Source organism: Candoia aspera, chromosome 2 (assembly GCF_035149785.1).
Source record: "Candoia aspera isolate rCanAsp1 chromosome 2, rCanAsp1.hap2, whole genome shotgun sequence".
NCBI classification, from domain to species: domain Eukaryota; kingdom Metazoa; phylum Chordata; class Lepidosauria; order Squamata; family Boidae; genus Candoia; species Candoia aspera.
This window is the reverse complement of record NC_086154.1, coordinates 98,986,019-99,000,349: the sequence shown is the minus strand read 5'-3', so window position 1 is coordinate 99,000,349 and position 14,331 is coordinate 98,986,019. Positions and strand designations below refer to the sequence as shown.

Genomic DNA, 14,331 nt, shown 5'->3' with positions numbered 1-14,331 from the left:
TCATGCAAAGGAAGGTGGAGCAGTATCTGAGGCAAAGGATAAGAGGACAAGCTGCATAGACATCTTTTGGGAAGACTCCCAGTTTGTGCACCATCTACAGAAGGCTCCTGTCTTCCTGCAAGCCTATACGTTAACTGATCACTTTTGCAGTGGGCAGGTCAGTAGGAGTACGTGGGTATATGTACGTGCATGTAGTGCTTGATTAACGTAAAAAGGGGCAGGTCACTGTATTGGCTTTATCCACCCTCTCCCTGGAGACATCCCTAGAATAGGGAGAGCAAGGAAAGAGAGAGAATGAGAGAGAGAGACAGAGAGAGAGAGAATATATACTGTATATCATCTTTCCTGGCAGCTCTGGGTGGCATTATCTTGGAATGATGGAAGAATTGGCCTAGCTTTTCTGGATCAAGAAAAGGGGATCGGGACAGAGGGAGAGGAGAAGGTTTCATGTAAGCAGGAGTTCTGGTTCTTCTCTGACTGGTTGAGGGCCATTTTTTACTTTCCTTGGGGAATTTAGCAAATAAAAACAGAACCAAACCGAGTTCACACTTCTGGATTTTGGGAGTGCAATAAGAAGTTGTTAGTTAGAAAAAGGAAAATAATTTCCCCCCCCCTTTCCTTCCTGGGCTAAGGTGAGGGGTGTGTGTGGACAAATAAGGCAATATATTAGAGGAAGAGAGAAAGTCAAGTGGCTAGGCTCCAGCCAGAAGGACGTTTGCGGTGTTTCTCCTATGGCTGCGTAAGATTGATTAGTGACTTGACCAGCCTGATCAATATAATACTGCCTGAGCTAATTTAAGGAAATCTTGCTGTAAACAAGGCGTTAAGAGCAGAGAGAGAGCAAATGCAAGAGGTATTGGACATGATGCCCTGTGTTGAGCTGCCAATTGGCATTTAGAAAAAGGTACAATGCAAGGCAGCAACCACTGCATTTGAAGAACTGCATGAAGAGCGGAAAAGACAAGCAGAGAGAAACATCAGAGAACAGACAGGGTTATTGGGAAGCCGAATGTCTTGCAGTAGATAACTAAAATGTGTATGGAAAGACCTGATTAATAAGTTACTTGGTCACATAAGGAATTTCCTGCTGCTAGAACATCTATCAAAGAAGTCAACAGAGACTGATAGGATTTGTAGGCTTGCTTTGTAGGTTGGTTGGTTGTTGTTGTTGTTTTGTATGCTTGTTTTGTTGACCCAAAAAGCTTGCCAGGGAAGGGTCAGGAGACCATCGCAGGAGAGTTGTTGACACTGTTTTACTAGCAATCAGCAATCTGTCACATCACGCCCTTGCCAGGAAAGACATGCCTGGGGTTCTGTTCAGAGAAAAGGAGGACTTGGAAGGGCAGGTTCTGAGGGCAGCCCACTTCTCAGCCAGGCGAGGTCCTTTGTCAAGCCAGCCTTCTTCTCATGGATATAAAACTGATCTATTTTTGAAAACAGCATTTTTTGTCCTCGTAGCTTTAACCAGGGTATGTGTTGGAGCTGCAGAGCCAATAAAGGGTACAACTTTGGCAGGGGGATAAAAAATCAGGTAACTCATCTTCCCCTTTCTCTTACTTTCACAGAACACAACCAGGGTTTCTCAACCAGGGTTCTGTAACAGGTCACTAGGCGTTCCCTGGGAGATCATGATTTATTTAAAAAATTATTTCAAATTCGGGCAACTTCACATTAAAGTGGTAAGTTTCATTCTTTATTTTTAGTTTAAGAACACTGTTAACGCATATATACAGGCCTACTCATGAACCGAATATAATGATTTTGTAACTTCTGGCCTATATTTGAGCCTGAATGTTCAGGGGTTCCCCGAGGCCTGAAAAATATTTCAAGGGTTCCTCCAGGGTCAAAAGGTTGAGAAAGGCTGCACACAACAGATCTGTTTTTCTTTCTTCCATTATATTTGGCTGTTTACCGTGTACTTCTCTTACATTCCAAGTCACAATCTTCCATATGCCATAGTCATCATCACTCAGTGTGTACCTAAATATTGACCTTCACTGCCCATTATGACTTTATTCACTTAACAACCATTGTGACTTTAATTATTAACACTTCAGTAATTAAAGAAGAATCAGATAAGACTATCAGCCTCAGTTGTACATATGCCACTTGCAGGATTTCCTGCTAACTCTAAAGACGGTGCCAGTTAGTTTGGCACAATTTGGCCAATGTGACACCAGTGCAACCAAAGCCCCATTTTACTTCAAGCATGCTTACGCTATTCTATGCAAGCTAGAAACTCAAATCGTAGAGACTTTCCATTCCATTCCATTCTATTGTGAGTACAAGTAGCTTAATAAAACTATTCCCCTAACGTCTTCAGTGACCTTTGTGGCGTTTAACAAGCATGACAACTGCAGTTTTGTCTTCCATAAGCAAGGCACACATAGCCAAAGAACAGTATTTCCTATAAGACATATGCTTCAAATGATTTTGAGGGATGCCCATGTGGGGATTTCCACTTTGCAAATGGAAAGGATAACGCTCAAAATGAGATCATATGTGTGCCCCCCCAATGATTGGTTTAAAACTTCCAAAAAGGAAGATGGAGACAAACAAAGCTTTCCTTTAAACCATCTCCTCCTTCTTTGCAGCATAGGAATGCAAGCAGCCAAAATAGCAGAAACCAGATAGATTTAGAAATTCTGTACTTCCTGCTTGTTTCTCCTGAAATCTGCAACCTTCATCATGAGCAAAGGAGCTATCTGTTGCTCCAGTTATTAGCTTTATATATTGCTGAGTGGAAGACGGTAGTGATAGAAATAAACTGAACTGCTGAATGAGGAGAATCAAGCATTTCTTTGGCTTATACTTTTGGCAAGAATATGACATTACTCAGAACCTTGCTCAGATTTTGGAAATTGGAGATGGATGCTTCAGGTATGGAAACTTGTGATGCGTCCAGTATGGCGCTGAAGCTCCTGGCCCATCTTCTTAGGACTGGCTGCTAACTCAACTTCTCAATCAAAGGAAGAGAAACTACCTACCTAAAAAAGAATGCTCAATTTTGAAGATAAATGTGCTATTCTCTTTTCTCCAGCCTTCTGCATGTGTGGTTGGGAAAGAATGACAAGGAGGAGAATCTCTGTCGTCAGGAAATCCAACCATAGCAGAAACGTTCCTGGGTTTTGTTGCTTCTGAGTATGGGCAAGAAGTGACAGCTCTTCTTTCTAGAGTGTCCTCTGACGCTTAGATCAATAGTAGCAGGCTCACAACACAATTTCGCAAGGAAGTGCGCCCAGACAAAGCAGCAACTTCCCCTCTTTTTCATTCACCTGTGTTCTTCCGCTGGGGGAGACTAGGGTAATCCTCCACTCCATCCAGTGAGAAAATGTGCCTGGATAGGCAAGGGTGGTCCATAGTATCAGCACCACACTGATTCTGAGTTTTATTGACTGCACTGTGGAGTGTCTGGGAACAGACAGGCAGAGACAGTGAAACAGGAGAAATGTCCTGACTCTTTCAGAAAGCCCTATGCCAGTGAATTCTCTGGTGCAACTTCCACACTTTTCTACAATAGCTGCATAAAATCCTTAAGTGTCTTTATATTTCATCTCCCGGGTTGCCAAGAAATCATCTTCCTAGTAGCTAAGACATAGATGATTTTGCAGGCCTTATTCTTTTCTACAGAACAGCCATGACATTGCTGTTTGCAAATCCACACTGTAGAATTAGGGTCTAATTTAACATCTGGGTATAGATAGGTTTTTAAAAGATTGTGGACAATATAACATGTCTGGGAATTTCCAGTAGCTTAGAAAAATGAGTATATTCCATTCATTTCCATCTTGGCAACATGCATTTGTCAAACAAGGACACACCTTGCACAAAGAAGTACAAAGTGTAATGGTTGCCTAATCCCAAATACTCAGTCTCACAAGCTCAGGCTTAAAGATAACTGATTTATTAAAGGAATAGTATGCAAATACAGAGAAAGCTGAGAATGAGCAAAAGCGCGCCAAATACAAACTTAAGAGCCTTGCGTTCGAACCAGTCCCGCCCCGCATGCCTGACAACCCACACCCCCTCCCAGGTGCAAGCAACCGTTACACGCACCTGGGAAAGTAACCTTGAACAGGCTGGCAAACCCAAACATACATTCCAGTGTTAGAAAACAACAAGGAGGGCAGGAATGGAAAAGTCCCAGCATGAAGTAATGGTAATACACGCAGCATACAGGTTTGACATGTGAACCGTTACAATGTATACAGATCAATGAAACGTGGAACATGACATAACGCCCCCCCCCCAAAAAAATGCTAAGGAGCCGGCTTGGAAGGGTAGGCAGAATGAAAGCGGTCCACCAGGATAGGTGAACGAACATCAGTAGCCCTCACCCACTCAGGATGAGGGAAGTGTTTCCAGCGCACGAGGTATTGCAAAACGGAGCGCTGGCGACAGGAGTTGAGGATGTCTGCGACTTCAAAGTGCTGCTGGTTATCAATCAGGATCGGAGGAGGTGGGGCTGGTTGGGAGTGCCAGCGGTCGGATGGGAGATACAGCTTGAGTAAGCTGCAATGGAAAACAGGATGCAAACGTTTGAGGTTATGAGGTAAATCAAGTTTAAAGGTAACAGGATTGATTTGAGCAACAATGGGAAAAGGACCCACAAACTTAGGACCAAGTTTTTTGGAGGGCTGTGGAGATTTGAGAAATTTTGTAGACAAATAGACTTTATCACCCACAGCAAAAGTAGGCTCAGGGGAGCGCTTGGCATCTGCGTGTTTTTTATAGGTGGTTTGAGAGTGGTGGAGGGCTTGTTGAATATTGTGCCACGAGTCTTTGAGATTGGCAGCCCAGGTATCAAGAGAAGAAGGCAGCGGTTGTGAGTGAGGGAGTTCGGGGATTGGAACGAACTCACGTCCGAAAACCGTCTTAAAGGGGACTTGACCTGATAATTGACAAAAGCTCGGAGATATTGTTCTAGAGTAGAATTAACAGCCTCTGTGGATCCGTCAGTCTCAGGATGCCAAGCAGTTGAAAGGGTTTGCTTGGTGCCAAGAAGTTTCAAAAATGCCCGCCAAAAGTGTGATGTAAATTGTGTGCCTCTGTCGGTCACCAAACGGGAGGGGATCCCGTGAAGGCGGTGCACGTGTAGGAGGAACAGACGTGCGAGCTGTTGCGCGGTAGGAATGGAGGCACAGGGGATGAAATGAGCCTGTTTTGAAAAAAAGTCTTTAACCACCCAAATGACGGTTTTACGTTGACTTGGAGGTAGGTCAACAATAAAGTCCATTGATATGTCTTGCCATGGGAAAGATGGGGCTGCAACAGGTTGTAGAAGTCCTTGTGGTTTGCCAGGTTTGCGCTTTGTTGTTGCGCAGACAGGGCATGTGGATACGTAAGATTTAAGGTCCTTCAGGAGGGTGGGCCACCAGAATTGTCGTCTGGTGAGGTGAAGGGTTTTTAGGTACCCAAAGTGTCCAGCTGACTTGTCATTGTGGCAACGCAGGAGAACTGCCTTTCGCAACGCCTCAGGCACATAGAGACGATCGTTGCGCCAAGCAAAGTTGTCAGTGAAAGTTACAGTGTTTAAGTTTGCTTGCAACCATGTATCAGTTTTTAGGTGAAAAAACAACTGTTGCTTTAAGTCTGAGGGAATTGGCAAGCGCCGCGGCTGGGAGGGAGTTGGAGTGGATTGAGGCAGAGATTGCTGGGCTCGCGCCCGGCTGCGTGTCACTGCAGGCAATCCTAATTGCCTCTCAGTCCAGACGGTGCCTTGAACCATTGGGTCAGGACCAGCATCTTGCGGTCTGCGTGAGAGAGCATCTGCTAAAAAGTTTTTCTTGCCTGGTATGAATTTAAGTGTGAAATCAAAGCGACTGAAGAATTCAGCCCAGCGAAGTTGTTTAGGGCTGAGTTTGCGACTGGTGCTTAAAGCTTATATGGCTATATATATGTATAGATCTTCCTTATTTACAAATTGTATTTTTCTATACCTTACACCAGATAGAAGGGAAAAAGCCAGAAGAGTTAATCATTGTAAATGAATTGACAAAGACTGGAACTCGTCCATGGAAAAAAAATCAGAAGATCATATCTTTTCCAAGTGCCCTTACATATGAAGAGGGGAGATCTATGCCTGAAATGATAAATGCAGGGTGAAACTTTTGTCAGCTTCATTAATCCACGATAACCAAACTCCAAAATATCCCATCATTGCCTTTCAGTAAAACCATAGTACAATAAACACATCAGTATAAACAACTGTATCAGCTATGGAAATCAATCACTGCCCAGATACTAATCTTTTCAAAAAATATTTTAGGTATGTCTACATTGTACACTTTCTTTTTCAACTGCCTCCTCCACAAAATGCTGTGTTAAATCAAGAAGATCTTAGGAGATAAGTTGATACGTACTGAAATCAATCTTTCCCCAAATTTGACGAAACAGATTCTAGTTACCCATGTTCTTAAATAAGCAGGAGGTCATCAGTTTGTGGGGAAAAAAACTCTAATTATTTCAAGTTTTCAACTTATTGAGACATCTCCAGCCTGCTCAATGCTTTTTAAAAGCAGGAAATAGGAAAACAGGAGATAAACAGAGCACATATGAGTGGAAATTCAAAATCTACTAGGGGTATACTGGCCACTCCAATTCTACCAGATTGACCAGGTACTGAAAATGATCTACAGTACTTAGATAGTTATAACCTTTAGCAGATGGCTTTTTTCCACAAATCTGATTGGCATTGTAACCCTACCATAGCTGGATTTCTTGTTTGGGGAAACAGAATAAATATATTAAAGCCAATCTGTACCAAATTTCAATCTTGGTTCAGATGTGAGAGTTTCCAGGAAAGCAAATTGAGTAATACTATATTTGATGCAAGGGAGTATCAAGTTGCAGTATGGGTTGTTCAAAGCTTTCGTGGAACAACAACAAAAAAAGAAATCTGGAATCATCAATTTTGCAAGTGCTATGTATGAGCATTAAAATCTCTGCTGTGTCCACCTTGTTCTAGAGATAGATCCCTTGATCAGTATAAGATCATGTGGCTATAGAAGTACAAACATTGACATATGGACATTGAAAGAACTGAGATGTACAAAATAAATTGTAGATCCACCCATGCCTCTAGATGCCTCTCAAAAATTAAAAGTATTCCTATAGACTTTAAAAGAAATCAGTATATATCTACTGGCTGTTATCTATCCTTCATTTTTAATATGTCTTATTCAGGACTAATCATGGGCTGCAGTTCATACTCAGGGGACCGGGAGATAAATGTGAGCTTGCCTCTCATAAATGATGTACATTATGTGTGATTAGTAGGCGTACAGTACTCCATGTCAAAGAACATTCTCATGCTTTTTGGTAAAATAGTTACCTGCATTATGTAGGCAGAGGGTAAAAAATATAATGACTATGGTTTTGGAAAGAAAAGATGTCAAGAACCCAGGAGAGAGTTACTGTTAATTCAGTTGCTGCTCACAACAGGCACATCCCGCTTAGATAAATTTAGAAGTCATGTTTCCAATGTTGTTGTTTCCTAACGTGAAAAATATTTAAAAGTATCTTTGCTGTCCCCATGACTGTGTTTGACATTTCTTTACCCCTCAAATGGATGATCAAGGGCTGCCATGAAATCAAACAGTTGACTGTTTATCTGTAATGATTGCCTATTCCAATAAAAGGAGTCTCATCAGTAGTTACTAGAGAAAACTAATTTATTGAATGAATAGTGTGCAAAGTACGAAGAAAGCTGAGAATGAGCAAAAGCGCGCCAAATGCAAACTTAAAAAGCCTTGCTCCCGTTGCGAACCCTCCCCTCAGGCTAGCATAGCAACCACCACCACCCCCAGATGCTAGCAACCGTTAGAATCGGCCTGAGAAAGTAACCTTGAACAGCAGAGATAACCCAAACATACATTCCAGAAGATTACAAGTCAGCACAAAGGAAATTTACCAGCGTGGCCAGGCAGGCACGCAACTGCAGATATGACATGTGAAACGTTACGAGGAACCATAAACATCGGAATGGGAACATGACATTATCTCATAAATAACTTAGGCCAGATGGAGAGAAACTGGGAAGAAGAATTTAACCCATTCAAAAAGACTCCACTTTAATTTTATTCATTCATTCATTCATTCAATTTCTATAGCAGCCCTTCTCAGCAAGTGACTCAGAGCAGCTTACAACAATGAAAACAATGAAAACAATTTCAATTTAAAAAATTAATGAACTCACAATAAATGAGGATGGGAAATTTCCAAGATTCTGTATTTACCCCAGACTCGCATTAAAAATACCTTACTGAAATATGTGTATTACTGTCTCTCTCTCTAAGTGGGGCAGTTGCTGGTGAACCAGCCTGAGCTGGTGAAAGGTACTTTGTGTCACGAAGTTCACCCATGCCTCTAATGTTAAAGATGGATGCAGAAGCTCCTCCAGTTATAAACTTGATCCTTTAAGGGGAGTGCTACCTCATCTAGAACTGTCTAAACTTTACTTCCCCAAATGGATAATTCATTCACTGTCAGCACTTCTGTCTTGCCTGGAATCAGTTTATTGGCCCTCATCCAGTCCATTACAGCAGCCAGGGGCTTAAATTCTTGTATATCCTTATTTTATAAAAAGTAACTGCTTTTTTTTATAAAATTCCCTATGGTTGGTATGTGTCTTCCTCAACCTCAGGTCCTCTACCAGAGGCCTGGGAATCTGAGGGTTCTGCGCAGTATCTTGGCTGTTCCTAGCACTGCACTCTTCTGGACAGAGGAGAGTTTAATGTTGCTCCTGGGATCTGTTGGAGTCACTCTCCCAGCTTGGGAGTCACAGTCCCGAGTGCCCCTACCACCACTGGGACCACTTTGGCCTTCACTTTCCACTTCCTGTCTAGTTCCTCCTTCAGGCCCTGGTACTTCTCCAGCTTCTCATATTCCTTCTTCCTGATGTTGTGGTCACTTTGCACTGCTACACCTATCACCACCGCTGTCTTCTGGGGGGGGGGTGTGTGTGTGTGTGTGTATGACTTTTTTTGCAATAATTACATTTTTATCATTCTCTGTTTAACAATAAACTCTGGTTTCACTGATCGCAGCCTCCCTATTAGCAACCTTCTTTACTCAAATTTCCTTTTTTGCTTGTTTGACACTGGATTCAAGTACAACACTTGGAGATTTTGTTTTGTGATTTTTAGTTCCTCAAAAGACTGTCCCCATGCCTCTGATTATTTTCTCATGACATCTACTTTCTCCACTTGTTCTTCAGAATCCTGCTATACCTGATACGAGAATTATGTAATGATTGCATTTCCCCCCCTTCAGGAAGTCTTGTGCTATGCAGATGATAAAAACCACCATATTCCTGCTGGTAGCTATGATATTTAACTGCCCAGAGTCCCCTGTTGAAATTTAAATAATAAATAAATAAACAAATAAATAAATAAATAAATATTTTCTGCAACATCTGCAGAAAACAAGACATCATGCACTGTTGATAATGTACTTGATCTAAAGATCAAAGCTTTAATTGATGCTATAGGTATCTGGATATAGGGATGTGGGATTTTTGTGATGCTTTAAAGTTTGGTTGCTTCCCAATGAAAATTTTATTGTGTAGCCATCAGACAGTTCATCAAAGATGGACATTTAAGGGAGGTCCACATGATATAATCTTCCTGCAAGATCACAGCTACCGTCTAACTTTGGGGGAAAAGAATGCCTTGACCTGGCTTCTTCCCCCTTAACACCAGCTTGTGAGAAAGACAGGGTATTTCATAGCTTAAGTACATACTTGCCAATAAACTAGGAATAAAAATGAAAGAGGAAAATCAATATGGTGTCATCTCCTGCCCACTATGGCTTTAAGGTATGTGGCCAGAGAGGAACAGCTACCCCTCCTTTTTTGATGAGCTGAAAACATATGCACCAAAGTATTGTTTAAAAATCAAGTTTACTAAAAAATTTAAAAGAGAAAATGTAAAACTATCCAAAATGATTTTAGGTGGATAAAATACATCATTTGGTGCTGATAAAATCATGAATAGCATATTAAACTTCAATCTCCCATAAAATGCTTCAGGGATAGTGGGCACAGATCTAGGGTGAGTGGGATCTGAGGCTCAAAAAGCTAAAGATGGAACAAAAATCTAAGAACTGAGCTTGCTTTGCTCAACTACAATAAATTTGAGGTGCAAAAGTTACTAGAAACAATTAAGCAGACACATTCAAAGTATCCAGAGGAGTCAATAAAGCTGACCAACTCATGCCTTAAAACAAATCACTATGGTTACAATGTCCTTGGCTAAAAACTTAGAAGAAGGATTTACACTTTTGTAGATAATTCCTAATTCTAATATGCGGTAGCTTTCAATTGGAGTTTTAAGAACAATTTACCTTGGCTCCTATGATTTCCTGGAGCATTCAGGAGCCCCAATCCACTGCTCCCTTCCTCACCTCCATTCTCCAGAGAAAACAGCTTAGTATCCTTATCTCCAGGCTAGGATTCCGAAACTGCTAAACGTTTGTTGTCTGTAGCCCAAACAGAGGGGCTGTGAGTTATCCCCTGGCGCATGTGTTCTCAGGTGTGCTCAGTGAGATTTTATGTACAGTATTGGGGGTTTGGTTGACTGTGGGAGGGAGCTTCCTGCCTTGGTGTTTGTGCAAGCCATGCAACTGCATGCTTGAGTGAAGGGGGGCTTCCCCATTTATTATACATGGTTTGTTAAATACATGAGGTTTGCAGAATACATGAGTCCAGAAAGAAACATCCTACTCTGCTTTAGCCCCATGTATAAATTTGGACTGTATAATTAAAGTGGCTCAGACTGGGAGAGCAGGAATTTATTTTTGTGGGTAAATCCCAGTCACTTTTAGATATCTATATGGAGATATCTATAAGGAATCCTCTTCTGCCTGAGCAAGATTGGCTTGAGGTAATAGTAACCCCCTTTTTGTTGTTTAAGTGGCATCAGAGCTGGAAAAGGCACAGCTGGTTTGCAGAGATGTGAAATACCAAGGAACTGTTGCTACGTGCCCCTCAGGTGAGTCATTTTGCCATGCTTGGAAAGGGTCACTAAAGGGGCACATTTTCATCAGTGCTGAATTACTCGATGTGTACAAGGATGTAACATGCAAGTTAAGTGATAAGTTAACACTGTGTCCGAAGATTGTATCTCTCATCTTTCAGCAGCTGACTTACCCCTTCCTCCTCCAATCAAAGGTGAGGAGAAAGAAACACTTCTAAGTGTGAGATCTTAGATCAAACACAGATACAGTAATATCCCATGTAGGTATGGGATTACTGTTATGTGCAATGCAGCTTAAAGTGGTTTTAGATCACCAATAACAAGGTGAAAATTCTGTGAATTCACTCTGATCTTTATTTAAAATGTCACTTCCTTTATTGTGTGCTAGCAGATAAAACTATGGAGAACTCTACAAGCATATATAGAAATACAGCAATTCTAGAACTCATAATCACTGTAACCAAAATACTGTTAGATGCAAAATGAAAATGTACCATTTTTCCATCTTCTTTAATCCTTGTGAAAAGGTGAAACTTCTGCCACAATGTCACAAGGCTGAACTTTTAAATTTAAATTTTAAATTCTCAGGTTATTAGAGAGTAGTCTAATCAAATGAAGGGACGCAGTGGCGCTGCAGGTTAAACCGCTGAGCTGCTGAGCTTGCCGATCGGAAGGTTGGCAGTTTGAATCCGCATGACGGGGTGAGCTCATCCTGCCAGCCTAGCAGTTTGAAAACATGCAAATGTGAGTCGATTAATAGGTACCGCTTCGGCGGGCAGGTAACAGCATTCCATTTAGTCATGCCGGCCACATGACCACGGAAGTGTCTGTGGACAAACGCTGGCTCTTCGGCTTTGAAACGGAGATGAGCACCGCCCCCTAGAGTCGGACACGACTGGACTTAATGTCAAGGAAAACCTTTACCTTTACCTTACCTAATCAAATGAACTCTGGCAAGTACTGCATTAATTAAATATCTTTCAACAACCCAAGAAGAAACACAATAGAATAGACAAAGGCAAATTCATATCATACATCTGAAACTATCAAGACAAAAGAAAACAATATCTTATGACAAAATGTGCTCAACTAAACACACTCAGCAAGGATACCCTTTTTTTTTTTTTAACTATCATGGCCTAGCAAACATTTTATGCTGGTGCATAGTCAGCCATATTTGAAAGAGCTCTTCTGTCAGCTTCTGTTGTACTTGCAATACAGGTATTCCTGCTTAACAACCATTAATTTAGTGACGGTTCAGACTTACAACAGTGCTGAAAAAACTGACTATACAACTGGCCCACACACTTATGACCATTGCAGCATCCCCGCAGCCACGTGATCATGGTTTGGGTGCTTAGCAACTGGTTTGCATTTATGATTGTCACAGCATCCCGTGGTCATGTGACTGCCATTTTCAATCTTCCCAGCCAGCTTCTGGCAAGCAAAATCAATGGGGAACTGTGTGATTCACTTAATGACCACATGGTTTGCTTAATGGCCATAGTGATTCACTTAACAACTGCCACAAAAAAGGTCATAAAATCAGGTTGGATTCGCTTAATAACCTATTTGCTTAGCAACTGAAATTCTGGTCCCAATTGTGGTTGTTAAGCAAGGACTACCTGTAGTCCAAAAGATATTAGCCCTATTAGACTGACTGGGGTCCCTCATTTTATCTCCCTCTAATTTCTCTGCCATCCTCAGGTTTCAAGCCAACCGGATGCGCCTGTGGAATGGGTTGTGGGTCTTGGGATATTCGTGCTGACAGTACTTGTCACTGCCAGTGTATTGGTATGGACTGGACCACTGCCCGGTGCTGCAAAGTGGCTCTTCAGAGATAGGCTCTCAGCTGCCTACCACCAAACTGAATCCAGTTTCTGTGTCAGTGAAAGTACATCTAGAATTTCCTGAACCATCCACTGCTTAAGTCTTTTCTTTGTATGCGTCTGGAGTGTTTATTCATTAGGGAAAGAAACGGGGGTCTTGTAGATAGCTGAACCAGAGGTTCAGAGAAAGCTAAAGCGTGGAAGGAAGGCTTGGTTTCCCTGTCTAGGCTCCTGCTTCATAATTTTTGTAGTGACCCTAAGCTGCCAGCAAAATCACATGATTATTTTATAGAAGGGGAAGCATATTAAGGAGCTTGGTCTCAAATCAGAAAGATTTCAGCAACTGCACCAATAACATGAAAGATGTCAGGATTCATTACGGCAATGAGTTTGATCTTCATCTGTATTCCTCGTGGGAAGATGGGATGGATGCAATTCTATACAAAGATCTCAAATTAGTTCTCATATCTTCCTCCCAAGCTACATCTCAGACTCATCATAACGGTAACAAGTTGAATGGGATTGTCCCAAAGTGTTTAGTGGGATCAAGGGCATATGAGCATAGAGCTTTAGCTGACCAAGACTCCTTTCAGGCCTTCAGCTTAATATGTGGAGGTCGCAATCAAGGGTGTTCAATTCATTTTCTTCCATGATTCATTCTGTGCCTGTATACCCTTGCTGTTAAAAGTCAGAAGCCACACCTTCTTGTAAATTTGAAAAAATTTCTCTTGTGTTTCTGCATTTTAGTTTTTTCCCTTTGTAGTTTTTTGTTTTTTTGTAGTTTTTATTCTTCTCTTGAAACTTAATAAAATTTGCTATTAAAAAAAAAAGAATTATGAACTATACTTTTCCATTTACAGGTTTCAAAAGAATTAAAAACTCTTTGATGTAAGGAACATAGAAAGTGTAGATAATGTCCAGTGCAGAGAAAGAAGATTCACATCAGAGCTACTTTTAGAAAATATATTACTGGTTATAGACTTAATATTGATAAAATAAAGCTTCTATTGAGATGCTTTCTGTGGCTGTTGTGACAAAAGGAGAGACTGCAATGTGTCACCTTTTCTCTGTGCTGCTTTCATCCACTGATTTTCTTTTACATTTATTTTAAAAATATTCTGTATTGCAAATTTTTCTGTGAAAGATGAAGGTACAGTTCTCATGTCTGAGATTAGAAAATATTTTTGTTAGCCCAGTTATCCCCCCCCAAAATATAATATATTTATTTTATAACTGAGAAATATTTGGGAGCAAATATTTTTAAAAGATTTCTATTTTTACAGAGTAAGATACTCCTTTAACTAGGCCATTCAACAGTATGTAGATTGGTACCATGCTAATGATTTTGAAAAAAATGAATGAGAGTTGGTATACTCAGGGAAAAATAATCCATATTTGAAGTACTGTAAGAATTTAGGTGTTCCTTGAACTGCTGAGAATCTGTGTACAATTGTGGCAGAGTATGTATGTGATAGACAGATAGATAACATCGATCAAACATACAATGTGTTTGATTATTTATGGAT

The 14,331-nt window shown here is 41.0% G+C and overlaps 1 protein-coding gene across 1 annotated transcript in view; it reads left to right on the top strand.

Annotated features, from left to right (window-relative positions):
* Positions 1 to 12,856, top strand: part of RETN (resistin) — a 31,696-nt gene extending 18,840 nt beyond the window's left edge. The window contains exons 3-4 of the mRNA XM_063296495.1: positions 10,914 to 10,991; positions 12,684 to 12,856. Coding sequence (XP_063152565.1) covers positions 10,914 to 10,991; positions 12,684 to 12,820 — 215 coding nt within the window. The 3' untranslated portion in view covers positions 12,821 to 12,856. The remainder of the gene's footprint in view (positions 1 to 10,913; positions 10,992 to 12,683) is intronic.
* Positions 12,857 to 14,331: the final 1,475 nt, after the last annotated feature.